The sequence below is a fragment of the Lissotriton helveticus genome, chromosome 11, assembly GCF_964261635.1.
Source record: "Lissotriton helveticus chromosome 11, aLisHel1.1, whole genome shotgun sequence".
Lineage (NCBI taxonomy): Eukaryota > Metazoa > Chordata > Amphibia > Caudata > Salamandridae > Lissotriton > Lissotriton helveticus.
Window position 1 is genome coordinate 321,647,103 of NC_136072.1, and position 21,420 is coordinate 321,668,522.

General features: G+C 45.1%; 1 protein-coding gene across 1 annotated transcript in view; it reads left to right on the top strand.

The window, feature by feature from the left end:
• KIF1A (kinesin family member 1A) overlaps positions 1-21,420 on the top strand; it is a 2,072,061-nt gene that overhangs the window by 1,997,138 nt on the left and 53,503 nt on the right. The window contains exon 45 of the mRNA XM_078667093.1: positions 10,520-10,712. Coding sequence (XP_078523219.1) covers positions 10,520-10,712 — 193 coding nt within the window. The remainder of the gene's footprint in view (positions 1-10,519; positions 10,713-21,420) is intronic.

Genomic DNA, 21,420 nt, shown 5'->3' on the forward strand with positions numbered 1-21,420 from the left:
ATTTTTCAAAGCACCTCTGCTGATATCGGCTAGTGAGGAAGGCTCCGTAAAGTAAGATGAGCAATTCAGGTCCTTTAAAAAATTAGAAACGTATGTTAACCATGGTATTTTTTTCCAACACTCCAAAGAAAGACAATCAGATATCAGGGAGCGAGTTAGGTGGCATTGTGGTTTGTTCCAAATACGGTGCCATAGGAGAATTGGCTGACATTTGATGTTATCAGTTAAATAGTCAATGCCTAACTCTATATGGCATCCGTAAATTGGAGCACTTTGTGGAAGTGCCAGTAAGTATTTTAAAAAACCATTTTGGACTTTTTGTAAATCATCTGAAGGTACATAGCCCCAGACGCTTGCACCATAGGTTGCTATGCTGTGGCATTTAGCATGATATATTTTAAGCAACTCAGATGGGGCTGGTTTGCCCAATTTCTTTGAAAAGGAAACAAGAGCCGAAGTTGCTCTCTGATAAAGCAACTTCTTGCTTGCCATAGCTCGTTTCCAAGATAATTGGTCATCAATTAAAATACCTAAGTATGGATATTCCCTTACTCGTTCCAGTCTGACTTGCTCGATATAAATAGGTTTGGGATTTTTTACCTTAGGACCTGTATACATAACAAAGGTTTTGCTTTTATTGACTTTTAGCCCCAGAGAGAGCATAAACTGGCAATATTTGTCTAGTTTTTTTTGTAGCTGGACTAACGTTCTTGCTAATATGACGGAGTCGTCTGCATAAAGTAATGCAGGAATAGGGCGATGGTTAATAGAGGGTAGGTCCTGGTTTCTTACTAACATGGCTGTTTCCAGCCCGTTAGTGTATAGATTAAACAGAAAAGGAGCCAGGACGCAGCCCTGCCTGACTCCTCTTGTAACTGGAAAGGAGGACGAAAGTTCGCCACCGATCCCATATCTTACGCATGCCGTAGCATTGGAGTAGAGCTCTCTTAAAATTTTTATAAGTGAAGGGTCAACACCCAGTTCATCTAGAATGGACCACAGCCTAGAGTGTATCACGCAGTCGAACGCTGCACTGAGGTCAACATATACTAGGTACAAATTACCCCCTCTTGCCCCTACATACTTGCCTATTAGAAGGGTTAAATTTAAAGCCTGCTCAACAGTGTCAAGTCCCTCCTGGAATCCATACTGGAGGTCGGTCAGGACGTTGTTCTCCGACGCCCAGTCCTGGAGACGTTCCAGGATTAGTCGTCCCGCGACCTTCCCCAAGGAGTCCAGGGGGCAGATGGGCCTGTAACAGGCTGGGTTATTTCGTTCGCCCTTTTTAAAAATAGGGAGCAAGATGGAAGAAGACCAGGAGTCTAAAAGACCAACTTTCGAAACCGCCGCCATCACCTGGGTAACGATGGGAGACCACAGTTCCATGTTGGTAACAAAGATGTCAAGAGGGACTCCGTCAGGGCCAGGGGCCTTTCCGGATTTTGAGGACGTTAAAGCATTTATGATCTCGCTTAAGCTAAAGTGGAGATCAATCGGATATACTTGCTTCGTCGAGAGGTCGGCTGGCTGTGTGGCCCGTGTTGTGGCGTCCTCAGGGGAACCACCAAAGATTTTAGAGAAATGGGTCACCCACTCGTCCGCCGTCACAGCCACATCTAGGTGCTGGGGGGTATTTACTTCTGACAGAAAGGGTGTTTTGACTACGCGCCAAAACTGAGAGGCGTCCTTACTTTGGCAGCTCGCGTGCAGTTTAGCCCATAGATTTTTCTTTAGATCCTTTTTACAGTTATGTTGAGCCTTTTTATACTCTGATCTGAGTTTGGCTATCATAATTTTGTCTCTGATTGGGTTATGTACAGCCTTTTTTAAGGCGGATAGCGCTTTGCGACAGGCCAAATTAAACCATCTAGGGGATGACAAATTTCCAGGTTTATGATGACGGAGTAATTCGGCCCTCATAACTTTTAAAATCTCTTGGAAACTAGATAAAATCAGCTCAGGTGGGGACTCATCTGCCAAACAGATATTGATCCAGGGAAGAGCTTTAGATATTACCTTACTGGTAATTATTGCGGGATCAATTTTTGACCATTTCACAGAGAAACCATTGGTTCTATCCATGGCCAAAGATTGCTGGGACAGTAAACTAGTCCTAATTGGATGAATATCATCCATGGTGATCAGGAGAGTAATACTGTTTGGGAAGTGGTCACTCGAAATGTCTATACCTGTGGTAAAATTTCGAAGTTCGCCCTTTAAGGTATAAGAGCATAAAATAAAATCTATAGTACTAGACAAACCCCTGCCGTGGAATGTAGGTCTGAATTCAACGGGGGGGTCCACAAGGTCGTTTGCATACATCAGTTCTAGTGAAAAAAGACTACCGTTCAAGGTATCACCCAAATGGGTGTGCGAAAAATGGGGCAATGGACAGTCCTCTTCATCTAGAAGCCTACATATGCCTTTCTTATAATTAGTGCACAAGGGAACATTGAAATCCCCCCCCCCAGATCACATTGCAGACAAGCGATGATTGCTTGTTTTGTTGCTCGTTTATAAGAAAAGAAATTTCAGATACGGATTTCACACAGTCTGCGGGGATAGATTATTGTAAAAATTAATAAAACAGTATGACATACATTTGTTAACAATAACCATTATGACTTGAAAATTCAAAGTGGTATGAAGGACAATAGTTTTCTTTACTGACAAATTGTTTGAGATGTACACAGCAAGACCTCCCTTAGACCTTCCATGCGTGGTGTATGGTAAGTTTTGTAGCCCTGTACATGTATTGGGTCAATTGCCCAGGTCTCCTGCAGGCAGACTATCTGATAGGTGTTTACTAGGTCCAGCCATGATTTAAGGTTGATCTTTGAACGGAGACCAGCGACATTCCAATATAATACAGATAATGACAGAGGTGGGGGGGTTGGAATACTAACGTTCAGCAAGATGTTAGTAGCTGGACTTCCTGGGCGGGGAGAGATGTAGGAGGAAATGAGATCATCATCACTAACAGTGGCAGATTGTGCTTCTGTAGATGGAAAAGTGAGCACTTCCGCTAATACAGAAGGGCCTTCCATATGAGATGTCAACAGCAAACTGGAAGGTGAGTTTGATATTAGCGGTGATTTTGGTAATTTTGATAGTTTTGACCCCGGGGAAGGGGGATTTACAAAATCCTGGATGTTAACAGATGGTGGTCAATCCACCATCTCCAGGCAGTCATATCTATTGGACAATGGGTCACCCCTCCACCCAAAGGTTGGCCCTGGAACTCTGCCCCATGACCCGCCCAATCTGACCAGTCAGGTCTTCTATTCCAGGTTCCTACCTGGGTCCAATTCCATTCTGGACCTGAAGCATAGTGGTTTAGTGGAGGATAGAAGTATGACAATCTTTTTGTGCCTATTCCGTCGGGAGTCAGGTGGGAACCCCATGAGCAGATATGCTCAACTGTGTGGGGGTCTTCAAAGTTAATGATGACACAGTCACCCTGTATTGTTTTTGGCTCTTTTCCTAGCCAGGGGACCCTGCGGACCGTTGTGACTCTATTGTTAGAGTAAGGAGGGAGGGGCCTATTGGCAGATAGCCAATGTAACACCTTGTTTTTTAGTGACCAACCTGGTTCCTCTGAGTTTGGATTCAGCTCTGGAACCCCGGTCATGATAACAACGAACGGAGTAGCTTCTGTGGGAAGGTGGAAGGAACGACCACCTTGCCGTCTCGATTTATAGGGGACGTTTTGAGTCCCTAGAGCATTTTGGATCCCTGGGGTTTTTGGTTGGGTGGGAGCCTGAGTGGGAATAGGGGCTGAAGTTGGAACTGATGGTCTAGCAGGGCCTTTCTTCGCTGCTGAGGACGGTGTGTTTTGTTGTACAGCAGCGATTAGTGATTTTTGATGAACAACTGCGGATGTAGTAACCTGTTTGGGTACTTGTTTCGTCGCTACAGCCCCTGCTTTGTTAAATTTAAGGTTAGGTTTCTGGGACACAGGGAGAGTAGGAACGGAACCCTTATTAGATTTAAATTCTGAGATTAGTGTTTCCATCATCTTTTCGACTTTGGACACGGAAAGCTCAATAGGTTGCACATACAACTTAATGAATGCCTCTAGTCTATCCAGTAGCTGGATGTCTAGGCTATAGATGTTGCACCCTCTACCCACTTTATTACTAGGACTAAGGTTAGGCGTAGTGGAGGAAAGATTTATTATATCTGGTGGGATAGGATTTAGCTCTTGCTGGGGTGAAGTCGGTTGGCTAGTACTTTGTATTGCAGATGGAATTAGTAATCTGGGTTGGGTAGGGGATTGTGGGTGGACACGGGAATTGTTGTTTTGGGCTGCCTTGTTTTTCCCTTTTTTTCCTTTTTTCTCTTTTTTCTTCGGTATCGCACCCTCCCTCAAACCCTTGTTGGTAGTTGTAGAGGAGTTCTCCCTACTCGGAGTTGTAAAGAGAGTTGGGGTTCTCTCCAAAGATAGGGGGGATTGGGATAGCTGGGTGGTTGATAAATCAGTGGATACTGACAGGCCCACAGTGCCTGGAACGGTATAGGATTCCGTTGGGGCGCCAGATTCTAAATGGTGCTGGGGAGATCTCGCTGCCGCCAATAAGCCCAATGAAGAGCGTTTGGCGATATTTAATTCTAGAGAGACCCTTCGTTCCAACAGAAGGACACCTTGATTAATTGCGTCATTTGCCCTGGAAATGAATTGGTCAATTGGACCGATGGTCTGGGCGGCATGTGATGGCTTACTGCTTCTAGTATTTCTAGGCGACATGCTCGAAATTATGCTATTCGGATTACAGTAATTAATAAATAACTCCGAAACACAGCTATACAAGGGTGGGTTAATAGGAAACAGAAGAGAATGATAAAGCTACAATTGTCAATAGGGTGGCCCAGTCCAGTCTTACCCGGTCTTTAACGGGCTTAAACGGGCCCGCCCTTGGCCCAGGCTTCGCCCGGCGTCCCGCGAGGCGGGGATTACACGTCTTTTAAGCGCCTCCTGGCGCGGTTTGATGGTGCGTGTTACCGCGTGGGCTGCTGGGATGTGTAGTCCCCAGCCCGCTCTCCACACAGCGGCCCTACTAGCAAGATGTAAAGGCTAGCGAGGCGGCGGGAGGCAGACTGGAGGCTCCGGCGGCAGGACAGCACAGGGAAAGATGCACGCTGTTTCGAGGTGCAGTTCAGCAAAGGTCAGCAAAGGTTCCCCGCTCTCCAGGGGATTACACGTCTTTTAAGCGCCTCCTGGCGCGGTTTGATGGTGCGTGTTACCGCGTGGGCTGCTGGGATGTGTAGTCCCCAGCCCACTCTCCACACAGCGGCCCTACTAGCAAGATGTAAAGGCTAGCGAGGCGGCGGGAGGCAGACTGGAGGCTCCGGCGGCAGGACAGCACAGGGAAAGATGCACGCTGTTTCGAGGTGCAGTTCAGCAAAGGTCAGCAAAGGTTCCATGTCTTTTATATATATGTATCCATATTTATATAGGTGTATATATGTCACTTTAAGGATAGAACATGTCCCAGGAGTACAGAACGAATGGGCAGACTCCATATGTAAAACAGACAAATAATGCCGTGAGTGGGAACTCAGGTAAAACTTTGGGGAATGATTCAGTTTAGTATCGGTCAGAAGCTGCAATCCTATTACATACAGCAAAACAAGTTGCCTCTGACACCATAGATCAAACAACCATGATTCTTCCCAAACTATTTTTTAATTATCTTTGGGTTATATTCATTTATATTGTCTTACTTTTTTGCATTTGTTTTACAAAGCAATCAATCCTGTCACGGAACAAACTAGACCAAAGCCCGTATCGATACGAATAGAGGAAGCAACTCCTTGATGCGATAACGAAGAAGCACAGAAACTGCCTGTACCGTGAAACCAACTCCGCAGCTCCGTATCGTCCATTGCAGCTTGTAAAGGATGGCGGTTCCCTAAAGGTTAAATTGCACCGCTGGCGCGCCGGCTTTAAAGCCCATGCCACATTGAGGCGTACATGGACAAAAGAATTCCACGCAGAACCAAGTTTTAAACTAGGTCCAAAAATTGGACTAAATAGAACTCATGAAATAGGGCTCTATTCTTGAGTTCTGAGTACCACCCCTGACCTCTCCCCTGGCTATAAAAGTATTTCATTTTGAAGACATGAAAAGTAATACCCTGTCTCCATTTTTATTCCATGGTGACAGAATGTATTAGGACTATTCTTTACCTGATGTAATTTTTGGGATGCTATGTGTACCCCAGAATCACTGTTTGACATATTCTTCATTGAAGAATGCACTGTATGTTTAAGTTCTTTGCACTGTATATAATTGTTGGGCACACCGTTTTTTGAAAATATGTCGTTTTTGTTTATTGATGTGTACATGCATACAAGAGAAGGCAAGTGGGCTTTGGTCTAGTTTGTTCCATGACAGGATTGAATGCTTTTGAAAACAAATGCAAAAAAGCAAGACAATATAAAGGAATATAACCCAAGGATAATTAAAAAATTGTTTGGGAAGAATCATGGTTGTTTGATCTATGGTGTCAGAGGCAACTTGTTTTGTTGTATGAGTGGGAACTCAGTCAGCAACACTTACTTAGGGTTTTTCAGCACTGGAGTTCTCCAAACTCTGAACTTTTCTCTTCTTGTCACAACAAGAAATGCAACTTGTATACTAGCAGGTAACCTCCACCAGGTTCTTAGGTAAATGCATTCCACCTAGCATGGACAGGGATGTTCGCATATGCTTTCTCTCCATGACCGCCCATTCCCAAGGTCATTCACAAGATGAAGCAGGAACATTGCTGTCTTATTAATATAGTCCTAGCGTGACCAAGGCATTATTGGGTCACTGAGTTTCTTTGCCTATCGGACTGCAAACATTTTCCATTTCAACCATCGAAGGATCTGTGGTCGATGAACGAGGGGCAAGTTGTACATCCACAGATACGATCACTCAATTTGTCAGTCTGGCTCCTCACTACAATGAGTTGGATCACTAAATCTTTCTGAGGATTGCATATCGATTCTCTGGCACACTCGTGCTGAAAACCCACCTAAATGTTACTCTGCAGAATGGAAGCAACTTTGCTCCTGGTAGGGCTCTCAGTCTCTGCTTACTCTCTCCTCCACTCCAGAGCAGTTACTCCTTATCTGCTGCAGCTAGCAAAATCAGGACTGACTCACTCATCTGTTAAAGTTCATCTGGCGGCTATATCCAGATTTAGGAAGCATGCAGGACAACTCTCTTTATCATCCAACAGACTGGTTAAGGAGTTCTTGAAGGGCCTATTTCGAGTCCGACCGCCAGTGAAGCCCCCTCCTGTGATATAAAAGGGGGTGGTGATGGACGGAGCATCTGAACCAATCAAACACTCACACCCAGTCAAAAGATCTGGGTTTGATCCATCACCGTTCTTTAGCCCACTCTGCCACCCCAGTTCAGACATGGCTATATGCAAATCAGTCTGACCCTGTGCCCCATGGGAACAGTCCAACCCGAACTGCCAAGCCATGCCTTCCCTGGACCGGAAAAAAGCTTCCGAGGACCGGTTTTCTGGCATTCCAGCCGTCTTCAGCCCGGCTTGCTTGAATCCAGTGGCAAAGTGAGCAAGGGACTCACGTCTGAGCATACCCTGCCACACTTATGGCGGCCAAAGCGGAACAAAAGGGGGTGGTGATGGATGGAGCATCTGAACCAATCAAACACTCACACCCAGTCAAAAGATCTGGGTTTGATCCATCACCGTTCTTTACCCCACTCTGCCACCCCAGTTCAGACATGGCTATATGCAAATCAGTCTGACCCTGTGCCTCATGGGAACAGTCCAACCCGAACTGCCAAGCCATGCCTTCCCTGGACCGGAAACAAGCTTCCGGGGACCGGTTTCTGGCATTCCAGCCGTCTTCAGCCCGGCTTGCTTGAATCCAGTGGCAAAGTGAGCAAGGAACTCACGTCTGAGCATACCCTGCCACACTTATGGCGGCCAAAGCGGTACAAAAGGGGGTGGTGATGGACGGAGCATCTGAACCAATCAAACACTCACACCCAGTCAAAAGATCTGGGTTTGATCCATCACCGTTCTTTAGCCCACTCTGCCACCCCAGTTCAGACATGGCTATATGCAAATCAGTCTGACCCTGTGCCTCATGGGAACAGTCCAACCCGAACTGCCAAGCCATGCCTTCCCTGGACTGGAAACAAGCTTCCGGGGACCGGTTTCTGGCATTCCAGCCGTCTTCAGCCCGGCTTGCTTGAATCCAGAGGCACAGGGTCAGACTGATTTGCATATAGCCATGTCTGAGCTGGGGTGGCAGAGTGGGCTAAAGAACGGTGATGGATTAAACCCAGATCTTTTGACTGGGTGTGAGTGTTTGATTAGTTCAGATGCTCCGTCCATTACCACCCCCTTTTGTACCGCTTTTGGCCGCCATAAGTGTGGCAGGGTATGCTCAGACGTGGGTCCCTTGCTCACTTTGCCACTGGATTCAAGCAAGCCGGGCTGAAGACGGCTGTAATGCCAGAAACCGGTCCTCGGAAGCTTGTTTCCGGTCCAGGGAAGGCATGGCTTGGCAGTTCGGGCTGGACTGTTCCCATGAGGCACAGGGTCAGACTGATTTGCATATAGCCATGTCTGAACTGGGGTGGCAGAGTGGGCTAAAGAACGGTGATGGATTAAACCCGGATCTTTTGACTGGGTGTGAGTGTTTGATTGGTTCAGATGCTCCGTCCATTACCACCCCCTTTTGTACCCCCTCCTGTGATATGGCAGCTCAACACAGTCTTATCTCAGCTCATGAGAGCTCCTTTCGAACAAGTTCATAAAATCTCTCTGTATTATTTTTATCATGGTGGGATCGTTTGCTTTACCCACCTACATTATTTATTTGGTACTGCTTACTAGTGTGATTCAAGCATGTGAATATATTAAAGATACAGTACTGGAGAAAAAAAAGTTACTTACACTGTGGTTCTCTAATATTCATATCTTTGATAGATTCACATGTGACACTCCCTCCTCCCATTAAGGCTCACTTATTTCATACCTTTCTTTTCCTTTATTTACACTTGTGCTCCGAAATTTGAATGATGGTGGCTCTGCAAGGGATGAGTGCTTCAGGGTCTCTGCTCCGATTGGTTGACGTTTGGATGTTTCAAAACAATGTGAATTGGCTAAAGATGTATATTGTTTTCAGTGTGATTCTTAATGCTAATGCATTAGCTCTGCTTATATTACTATTACCATGAGACTCCAACCAAGACGACAGGGAAAATTCAAGTTTGTGAATCAGTGAAAGATATCACTACTGGAGAACCACAGTGTACGAGTAAGTAACTTATTTTTTCTCCATCAGAGGTTATGATCACAGGTTTTGATTTGTTTTTCCCTCCGGACTCGTTGACATTGTTTATGATTTGTTCTTAGTTAAACTTGCTGCACCTGAAGAGTTGAGAATTGTTCCTCCCTCAGAGATAGATGCTGATCCGGTTATATGTAGGGAATTATCATCTGTATAAGAACATTCTTTTTTGTGGAATGTTCAATGATAACTGCGCCCTCACTTGATGCTTATGGTTTATTTGATAGTTAAGGCCTTTATGCCGGGGTCATCTGTGGCGCAGTTTTTTGCGGCTGCTATCGCCTGTAAACTGGGCTGTTAGCACCAGCTTGTGAATGGGGAGCTAAAATTATCACGACTTTGGCTGCGATAAAGTGCCAATAGCTTGGCGGTAACTCCTTGAGAATATGCCCCTTTGATTTTTTTGGTTATGCTGTTTGCACGTTAAACATAGCCTGACAATGGCAGAGCACTACTGAACCACTTTACTTTATTGGTTTAGGAGGTATTGGACATTTATGTCCTGGAAAAACAGATAGATTTGGACAGAACTACGAAAAGATATAAGCATTTTTGGGGTCAAGTTCATAAGTTGATCTGTGGCTAACTAACCAGTAAAGATAAAATGAGCAGTCCTCGTACGAGAATTATGTCGAGGACTAAAAGTATTTTGTATCTCAGTATTAATACAATGAATATGTATTGGAATATGTCTTTGGCTCTATTCTGTGCAAATTAAAAACAGAAAGTAGGTACAATTTGGGTAAGAATATCTAGCTAATGCATCTGCCATGTTCTTTCTTTGGTGGAATTTATCACCTCAACCTATCTTGCAGCACCTGCATTTCTACGGTGGGATTCATGTATAAAAATTATTATCCCCTTGGTTTTGTCCTCTTTATCTAAGCCATTCCTATCTTCGCAGAGTCTTGCCTCTTTCTTGGTTAGTAATGACATTGTAAATGTAGCTGTTTTGCCTCGTGTTGGCTTTATGATAGCATCGTATAGATTCCCATGTAAACGCAACTATCCCTTTCTTTCCATTCTTACATTTCCATCGTTATAAATAACCATATACATTTCATATAAACATCACCATATAAATATACCCAACCTGCATTCCTGTGCTACCATGAGTACAAATTACTACAACATACATACAGTTTCCAATTTTAATAAATATTTCCTTGTTTTTAAATATTTTTGCTACAGTCCGATTGTTTCCAAGAAGGGAAGCCTGTACTTCCTGGAGCCACATACAAATGGGTGGGTAAAGCGCTATGTGATCGTGAGACGTCCGTATGTCTATATCTACAACAGCGATAAAGACGTGGTGGAGAGGGCCATTTTGAACCTGTCCACGGCCCAGGTGGAGTACAGTGAAGATCAACAAGCCATGCTAAAGGTAAGATTGGAGTTATCACTAAGGTAAGGCGTAAGGGGCACCTAAGAGATATTATAGTATCTTCAAAGAATGTAGAAAAATGAAACCTCAATCCCCACAGTGGGCAGTAGGGACAGGTGACTAAGCTCAAGATGAGGCAAGGAGACTGTCACAGATGAAAATGGTAAGGGGAGCTATCAGAATAGCGTAGGACAGCATTAGAACCTAACATCTTGGTTTGTACTAGAGGACAGTAGCCTATACTCAAGAAGAGATGGGGGATTGTCTTGAAGGTATTGTGGAAGCAGGCATCACTGGCATTCCAATGTCATTAGGGAAATGTAGAGGAGCATACACCCTCTGCCTATCTTTAGCCTGCAAAAAATAATGCAGATAAAATAAACTGTGCTCAAAATAAGGCTAGGGAACTATCACTAAGCGAAGCACTTGATTTTTCTTTGTTTCTCTTGTTATTATTATATTTATTGACATACTAAAGTGGCATCACTGAAATTTGTGGAAAATGCTCAGAGTAAATAAAATTAATTTAATAACACCAAGTGCTCATGAAGCAAGTGTTGATACAGCCAGCAGGTGTGGTTTTAATGTGCTAACCCATGCATACGCAGGCATGCACAGACCATTTTTTGCCTTGTCTCTATGCAAACTGCCCCTTTATGTGCCTCCTGCAGCTGTACTTTATTTAACCTGACCTGATGGCTTTGCCAGTGCCTATTGTCAATGTGTTGGAGGTCTCTAGATGTTCCTGTTTCCTTCTCTGTCTTAGCTAGGAAATGGCACATTAATGCCATGATTGTAAAAGGAATAAAGAAGTGGTCTGACCAATCCTGTTTGACTGGGTTAGAGATGTATTTCTATGTGCTGTACCCTTTTTGGGTAGGGGAGGTTCTTTGGTGTTTTTGGTTGTTGTTCAGTTGGAACAATTGGAGAAGGGATGTGCAGGTGTCTTCAACATATTTCCAGTTGAGACTAAAATCTCCCATGACAATCTGATCATACAAGAGGTGAGTTGCTTAATTGATTGAAAGCAATTACAGAAGTCAATTGTCAGGCTGATTCTGCGCCGAGTCTGGTCAGCTGTCCGTGAACGAGCGAGCGAGGGGCTTCGCGCCAACGCTGCTGCTGCCGCTGGAGTCCGGTGCTACTGGGAGCCGCTGCCGCTGCTGGAAGCCGTGGAGGGGTGCCACAGGGAGCCATAACCCTCGGAACGCCCTGAGCGCCTTGAGTGATCCTAAGCGCCTTAACGCTCCGCACGACCTGAAGGCTGCAAGCACAGCGAGCGCTCGAGCGTTTGCACGCTCGCTGGAGCCCGCTGGAGCCCGCAGCTGGGACTCTACAACATAGCAACACAGCACCGCGCAACTCAGGGGGAGGACCCCAGGAAGTGAGAAGTGAGAAGCGGTCCGGGTCCCGGCTTCAAGGCTCCTGCACCTCTCACGGCAGAAGGAATCGAGCATTACTCTTACGGCGCTCTGGCGTTTGGCGAGGTAAGAGGCGGAGGCGGGAGGGGAGGACACAAGCGCGGCCACCGTTAGTGGCGGCCGCAAAGTAAGAGCCCGGGGAGTAGACCGAGGGAGGCTGTGTGACTAGGTCTCTCAGCCCGCGGCCCCCCGTGCGCTCCGCTTGTTTGCCCCCCCATAAGTGGAACGCTGGGTTTAAGCTGATTAACGGCGTTCACATCCCCGGCCTGCCATAAAAACTGCCCTGAGCTGCCCTAGCCCTCAAGCCCCCAAACAAAAAAAAACTCAAACGCTAAGGGCCGGCAAATCACCCCCCTCGCAGTCACTCCGCGAGGAGATAGCAGGCGCCTCTCAAATCTGCAGCCTGCTACCCGCCCACCGTTTTCACCATATCATCATAGATCGCAAAACCTAACCAGCAAATTCAACAAGCAAAACTACTCATCATAAAAATTAAAAAGCAGGCTAGCTTCGGCTCACCAACGGACCCCCAGCTCAAGTTACCCTACCAACTGAAGAATAAACTGTATCGCCCAACGTGAAGTATCTCGATCATGAGATCAGGGAAGCTACGAGGCGAGGAAATCCCAGCGGAAAAATCGCAGGGGAAGACAAAAAAAGTCAAGGGGGACCCTCCGTGCATGACCAACAACGCAGAGGAAGGGCCCGCTGCAGGCCGGGGTAAAAGCCCAAAAAATCCAATCTCGGAAGAGCAAGGCACCAATTTAACAGATTTAACAGATCTTGCAAAAACCCCTTTGGGCTCGATACATCATCATGTTAAACCAGGGTTGTAGAGCTCAGACAAGGGAGCAAAGGGGCTCCACAAGGTCAGCACAATTCGCAGCCCCGCAGCTAAGAACAAGGCACAACCTGAGCACAACATAACGCCATCGCCGACCCACAAAGTTCAAGCCCCGCACCACAAAGCAAGCAAACGGGCATTGATTACTGACTTTCTCAAAGCTTGTCAAAGACTTTCTACTGGGAGCGGACCGGAACCTTCACCACATGACGTAAGCTCAAAATGCAACAGTACTCAATTTAGCGCCTCTAAGGAAGGCACGAATAAAGGTGTCACATTGCCATCATCACCACCGCCTTACCCAAGGTGCCACAGTGAACCCTGTAACGCTTCTAACACAAAAACAAGACCAAGAAGGAACCTTGGGGGCGGGGGATCTGGCCCTCTTGGGTCAGAAGACCCAAACACCCGCAAACTAGTCAAAGGCTCGGACCAATTCAGGGGGAACCCATCTAGCAAGCCACTACAAACAGCCCATATATCACCGGCACGCGCCTTAGTCCACTGGGCCCCGGACACAAGCAATGACTCAATTTTTCTAGAGCAAAGCCCACAATTCACTCAGAAAATGACCCCGACAACACTCGAGGAATGCCCCCTTCAGTCATCGAAACCACAGGAAGAAAACGCAACAGCAAGCGAGACTGTAGAACCGGAACGAAGTATGCATCAGTTCTCAGTCCAACATGATCAAAGCCCTGGAAAGGAGGAAAGCACAGTTAAAAGGCCATCGCCAAGGAGTGTGAAACTGCGCGAGCATCGCAACCAATCAGTCCCCCGCGAGCATCCTGTTACCTCACCCACACTTAGTCATACCCAGGGGGAAACATCAGAGAGCACCCATACGGCCTCCATTTGGCCGCAACTACTAAAGACAATGGAAACCATAGGTGCTGCTATATCCTATCACGCAGACAAACTGGACACGCAAGTCGACCTGCTCAACCTCCTGGCCTTCCACGTCCAAGGAATCAAATCAAATTTACAAGACTTAAATAACATGATCATTAAGGTGCAACTTAACAAGGAATCCACCTTTTATACTTGCCACTGTTCCGAAATATTAAACAAACTGGCTAGAGTACCCAGTCTGATGATGCAGATATTGGGGGCTGTCACGGAATCCTTCATGGATTCACCTTTGGAAATTACCACATCCATAAGCCAAGCAATTGGCCAACAGCACGTTATAGAAGGTTTAGGTAGGCCGACCGAGATCAGTAGTGTCGAAGTAAGCTTGGAACTCCAAGATCAAGTAGACTCCCCTACCTCCAACGACACCATGACGCCAGCAAGCTCAGACGAACACAATCCAGCAGATCACGGAGAAGAAACACACCTAATTCAGGCGTCATTACTAAATGCTGCACCCAACTCTAACCCCACCATACAGGCACCCACGCTCACCAAGAGAGAAAGGAAGCGTTTAAGGAAAGCTAGAAAGGCAAAATCACATAGCTGATGTGCACCACCAACGCTTCCTAACAAAATCAAAAACAACTCCAACAACACCGAAGCTAAGGAGCAGCTAGAGGGTGCTCCACTTCAAACTAAAACAACTCCAGAGCAAGGGCCTTTCTCAAAAGTTCATCCCCCGGACAAGGAAAGTACCATCCGAAAAAAGGAGCCACAGCTTCCACAAATTCAAATCAGAACGCAAAAAAAGTGTTCAGTATTTTTAATCCACCTGGAAAAAAGTCAAATTGCAAAACACCAACCCAAGAGCAAGCCACCAATATAAACACTCAGCAAAGAAACAGTTTAAAGGATAACACCTCATCCACTCAATCCCTAGAAAATAAAAGACAAGATGATACAGACAAACCCGTAAAAACCAAGGGAATAACCTCACGAGACACGCAGGGTGGAGAAACCAAGGCACCATCAGTTCCAGCCCTCAACGGACAAGTAACTACAAGTAGTCCACAGACAGTCAACCTGCATACACTTGACCCAGAGGTCGACTGGGCAGGATCGGCTCCTGTAACTATCGAACAGAGCAGACGACCAAAAATCCATAAGCGATATACCTTAAGCAACAAAATCGAGCTAACTCCGCAATACTGCTCAAGAGGGACCCATGACATCCTGAATAGAGGGGCCATCTTAAGACTCTTAGAAGATCTACCAGGCCTGCAACATTTAAAATCAAGCGACTTGGAACTAGTAGAGTTCAGACCAAACCCTTTTCAACAAGGCCCTGATTCGATGATAACAACATGGCCTGACCACACCATCACAGATTTGATCCTGACCTATCGGGAAGACTTTGCCTTAAGGGGTATTGATCAGAAAAAAGTGGAACCCACTCGATATCCCAGCCCGCTGCAGAAACAAAATCCAAAACAAAGTCTCCTAAAAAACGCCAAAGGCCCAGATTTAAAAAGCAGCACAGAAAAAGGTCATCAAGTCAGGCAAATTAAAATCACGTTTGCCCATCAGGAGGCAGACATGCCCGAAAGGCACCAACATGCCCCCCTGGCATCAATCCAAGGGAACAGAGAATGAATCAATAGCAGACCAACGGCTGGGAAAGAGCAGTGCTGTACGTTCTGCTCTTGGAATGTCTACGGACTAAATGCGAAGCTGGAGGAAGAAGACTTTATAGAGTTTATTACTCAATTTAAAATATTATTGTTCCAGGAAACATGGCAGACTAAAAACACGCCTCTCGTGGGATACAAAGAATTCTGCATACCAGCACACAAGGAGGCATGTTCCGGCAGGGCTAAAGGAGGTATATCCATTTTTGCATCGACGGACTTCCTGTGGTCACACAGCTGCATTGACCTAGATTCTACATGGATGCAATGCATCAAAATTGAAATTTCCCCCAACATGGGCCTTTTGATCTTGAACCTTTATATGCATCCCGGCGGAAAACAAAAAGGGAAAAGGATAAAACAACTAGTAACCGCAATCAACATGTTAAAGTCCACCTACCCAAACGAAAACATGCTCATAACCGGAGATTTCAATATGAATCTAATTAAACGCCAGGAGTGAGCCCTTCCTACCCATATTGATCCACGGCAGGGCAATCAAGGCAGACAAAGTGCAACGGGAAGGAAATGTGCCACAGAATTGGAAGCGCTCCACTTGTACACCCTAAATGGAAGGGGCCACCTAGATACTCCGGCAGCCCTAACGAGGGTCTCCAAGAACTCAGGATCAACCCTAGATTACACCCTGGCTGACCCCGATTTATTCCCTTATATCAGAGACTTTCACATCCAGGATCGTGGAGAAAGTGACAATTTCCCACAGACCTTTACCTTGTCCATCCTACCAAAAAAGTCAGAGGAAGCACTGCCTCTATCTTTGAATACCCAATTTTTTAACCTACAACGGTTACATTGGAATGAAGAAAACCTCTCCAACCTAATGGCGTCATGCCACGAACTGCTTTCTCTACCTGATACATCAAAGAACATAATAAAGAGCTGGGAGTCCTTTGTAGTAGATATAAATGAGAAATTTCAATCTAACCACAGAGGACAAAAAACCATAAGAAACAGTGGAGGGAAATGGTTTACCCCTAAACGGCGACAACTAAAAAGACAAATGAATGCATTTCTTAGGGCTGAACGCAAAAAGGAACTTCATTTCTCACAACAAACTCTGAAAACAATTGAAGCCTTAAAAAAGAGCTAAAAAGAGAGACAAATCGATCCAAGCGAATATATATGGAAAAACTAGCGAGCATTATACTCCATGCAAGCAAGTTGCAGAATTCAAAGGACTTTTGGTCAAAAATAAACTTTTTGCTCAACGGCAAACATCGGCAGTTTAACTCAGACATGACAGATCAGTTATGGTGCAGCCACATCGACTTATTATATAACTCTACGCACGATACATTCACAGACAACAAAGCTGAGTCTCTCCCAGAGACTCCCCCGTCAAGCCTGAGAACAACAGCAGATTTAAAGTCTTTTGATCCTAAAGCCACCAGTGAACCATTAACAACAAAGTACACAGGAAAAACTGACTTGATTACACCTATGCAGGTTTCCAACACCATAAAATCAATGAGAGCGGACGGAGCACCCGGACCAAATGGTCTTCCCAATGCCTTATTCAGGAAAGACAGTCAACTACTCCCCTTATTCAATCACAGTCTAAGGACCGGGAACATTCCTGAATCGTGGAGGGGCAGCATCTTACACCCAATACATAAATCCGGGTCCCGCTCAGACCCTAACAACTACAGGCTGATAGCCCTAATAGATGTGGAGGCCAAGATCTACGCATCAAATTTATTGGTAGAACTGGAAGCTTGGGTTAGCAGTATAGGGCTAATCCCGCTAACACAAACAGGCTTCCGCCCAGGGATGGGCACTCTTACTAACTTATCCGCGATTACCCTCCTAGCTAAAAAGGCAATCGACAATTCTAACTCGCTATACACGTGTTTTCTGGACCTAAAAGCGGCATTCGATAAAGTCCCCAGATCCAAACTTTGGGCTAAAATGAAAGCCTGGGGTGCGTCGCTAAAGCTAATGGGAGCAATTATAGAGCTTTATTCACACACATGGGTCCAAGTGAAAAAAGGAGACGGCCGATGCCTGACAAAGAAATTTCGCACGCTTAACGGCTTAAAGCAAGGCTGCGTATTGGCCCCCTGCCTCTTCAACATCTACACCGCGTACCTAGAAAGTGACTTACGCTCTATCCAGGGAGATCCACCAAAACTGGGCAATCTACCCATAATGAGTCTCCAATACGCAGATGACATTGTGCTCCTGTCACAAACTCCTCTCAGTCTACAACGCATGATTTCCAAACTTGCGTCGTATCTCTCAAATGCACAATTAACAATAAATCTTAAAAAAACAAACATCCTATGCTTCTCCGGCCCTCGCAAGAAAAGACAAAAATTTGTCTGGAAGATAAACTCCACCACATTAACACAGGTAGACCAATACAAATATTTGGGCATTTTACTGGACCATAAGTTCAAGTCTAAACAGCACTTGGAACAAGGGAAATCAAAAGTCAAACAACTCCAATTTGCCTTTAAAACCGTCCAAAAACATCTACTGGGAAATTCCACTGGCCACATCTTAAAGATTGTAGCTGCCAAATTTCTGCCATCGCTCACATACGGCTCTGAGTTGATGGCAACCCGAGACTCCATAGTCCTAAATCTCGCCCAATCCAGCCTGTTAAAAAACCTTTTTTCAATTCTGCGTTACATTTCCCAAGCCCAAATACGTTTGGAATATAGTCTCATAAATCAGTTTCCGGCAAGACAAGGAGCCCTTGCCAAATACTACTGGCGAATGAGGGACGCAGAAGATCACTCCCTGGCTCATCTGTGCTGGCTAGAAGTCGAAAAACAGGCAGGGCTCCCCAATTCCATATACAAGTCCCTTAGGCAAGCGCTTCATGCGTTAGCATTGGAAGAATCCTGGCTTTTACCCATGACTTATACCGCTTTCAAACAGTTAACCAACAAAGCAATTAAACAAGCGTCACTACTAATGGACAAAGCTGCAGTGGCTGGTAAAAGCCACGCCTGGATCGTCTTGCCATCATACATCTATCTGAAACCCCATCCATATCTGCAAGACTGCTTCAGGGACTACCACAAAAGGAAATTAAGCCTGTTAAGGCTGAGTTGCTTTTCAAGTAAAGACCTCACCCCCAAATGGCTACGGTCGTGGCCAACACACGACTGTCGTCTTTGTAGAAACGGCGCGGAGTCACTACTGCACTTAATATGCATATGTCCGGCACTCCAGGAACTAAGGAAAACGCTCCTGCTACCACTTTTAAGAGACGCTCAGGTGAGAACCTGCAGGGCGGCCGTTATTAAATGCCTTAGTGGGTCTTGGATCCAATTATCCTGTAACACTATAAAATTTCTGGAGTACACCGCCCAAGAGCTGGAAAACAAGGTACCAACCAAAGAGGACTTAGGATAACAGGCTTGGCAATAGCCGGTCACGGACTCTCCTTCATTTTGCTCAATGGATATTCTTCCCTCCACTCACTATTATAACACAATTATTCTTTTGAGTTAAAAAGTGTAATGTGATCCAACTTACACGACTCTTTTAAGTTTTACTTTCCCTCATAGATCAACTCTGCAAAGTTTGTGTACTTTTATGTTACCATTTTTAATTCCGACTTGTTGTTTACTTTGTATTGTTTTAAAGATGTAAATGTTGACCGCATGGTGGTAAGTTCCACCCTTTTATGATTTTTTTTACAAATCTAATAAAAGTATTATTACTATAATTGAGGAAACAATCAATAGATCTATTCTTGGTGCTAAGTGAGCAATATATGATGTTCAGTTGAAATGATTTAGGTTCTGTGTTTGTAATCTACACAATGATGCACTGGAACAAACAGTTAATTGACTCAATAAGTTGCAATTAAGGGAATTCTTGTGTTTAAAGACATCCCCACCAGTCTTCTGGTTATGCGCATTGCATCTTTATAAGAATACGCATGCTTGAATAATCCCCAGTGTCAGGCTAGGAATCCTCTATAGATAATGTTATGTGACAGTGCAATGTTATGTGGCAGTAGTGCCTAATAAAGCATTCAAGAACATTGAAACTGCCAGAGACTACAGACAGCCTATCCACCTCCTTTTATGACCTGAAGTCTGGCCAACCTGGTTGATAGGACGAGAGCTTCACTTCTCTCCCAGAGACTCCAAATGACAGATTTTCTACTACATGTTAGCTTGAGGAAATCCTTAAGAGGTCTAGTCTAGTCATTTGATTGGAATAGGCTCTGGCATTACATTTTGTGATGGAAGACCATCAAGAGAAAGTTGATAACTTTCATGCATTTTGTGCTATGCTAAAGGACAGAAAAATGTGATGGATTTAATGCTTGAATTAATCCTACCCACTGGTAACTACTTTGGCCACATCCCAGTCCATCGTTATCTTGCACACCTCAGTTTGGACCCAACAAAATCAGTCTTGTCCCTGCCCCAATGGGAGCAGTCCAGCCTGAGCTGTCAATACCCGTGTTATGCCAAACAATGGCACCGGTGAAGCTGTGGCTGAAGGTTCAGGGACACACATGGCTGTGTGTGTGTTTCTGGTCCCATGGGTGAGACATCATATGAGGACTCTTCTGACTCATGAAGCAAAATTTTGGAGATTGCTTATGTTGGATTGGGAAAAGAAGGTTCCACTAACACACCTAATCAGAGGACAGCTACAGTGGTGAATAATACAGGAGTCATTGAGCAAGGGATGGGTGCTACAATCTTCTCCAGCGATAGTGATAACAGGTGCCAGCCCTATAGGTTGGGGAGCAGTGGGGGAGCAAGGAAGCACAGGGAAGACGGTCAACAAATGAGAAAAGAAGGATGTCGAATTGGAAGGGATTCTCAGTGATCCTTCAAGCAATGCTGTATTTCAGGATGAACATTCTATATTATCATTTGATTATTAGGACAGACAAGCAAACATCAGTGTCATATGTGAACAGACAGCATGCGATCTTCCTCTATCAATACTGTGCTTTGAAGATTGGAAGATGGGCACTGAAGACAACACTCATAAGGGAAGCAGAGAATATAGTATCAGCCGGACTACTATATTCTCTGCTCCCCAGATGAGTTATCTCAGTTTGGTCTTCTTGTCTTTCCAAAATCTCTCTCACAACCCACTTTAGTTCTCTTAAATATGGCAGAGGTGCAGGGAACCATTTCTAGTTCTTTTTGCGTCCAGAGAAGGCACTCTTCTTCTGGAGTTCTTCTCCTGATATCAGGATCCAGAAGCATCGGGGCTAGCAGTGCTGTCTTTACCTTGGCCTCCTCAGCTGCTATATACATTCCCAACTATTCCATTCATTACTCACATTTTTACAAGGATGGAGAGGATAGCAGCAAAGGTCATAGTGGTAGTCCCATTTTGGCCCTGTCACTCCTGGTTTTCACTCCTAAAAACCTTGTCATTCTTCCTCTCTAGAGATTCCTGTTGTCTCCCTGTTCTCAGAACAGTGGGGTGTTTTTCTCTTCAAGAGCTGGTCCTGTCACTTTAGAGTTTGAAAGAGTTAGATTTCAGAGGGGTGGGTGCCAAACACATCAAATAAATCATTCAGGCTTCCAGGCATCTTCTACTTTGAAGTCGTATACCAAAAACTAGAGGAATTTTCAGGGATGGTGTTCCTTTAGATCTCTGTCAGCAGCAGTGTGTGAAGTTGCTACATTTCTACAATTTTCACTGGATGACTTTCTGAAGCCGTTGACTGTTATGACCTTAAGGACCCAGTGGGCAGCCATTAAAGCATTTAGGGAACTGTGGTGGAGTTCTAGTAAAGATTTTGATCTGGTGGTGAGGCTCCTGGAAAGTTTTTTTTATTTCAAGACCTTCCTCTAGACTTAATGTCCCACACTGGGAACTGCCTTTTGTCTTTAAAGCTCTTCAGGGAATATCCTTTGAACCTTTAATTATAGTTCCTTTAT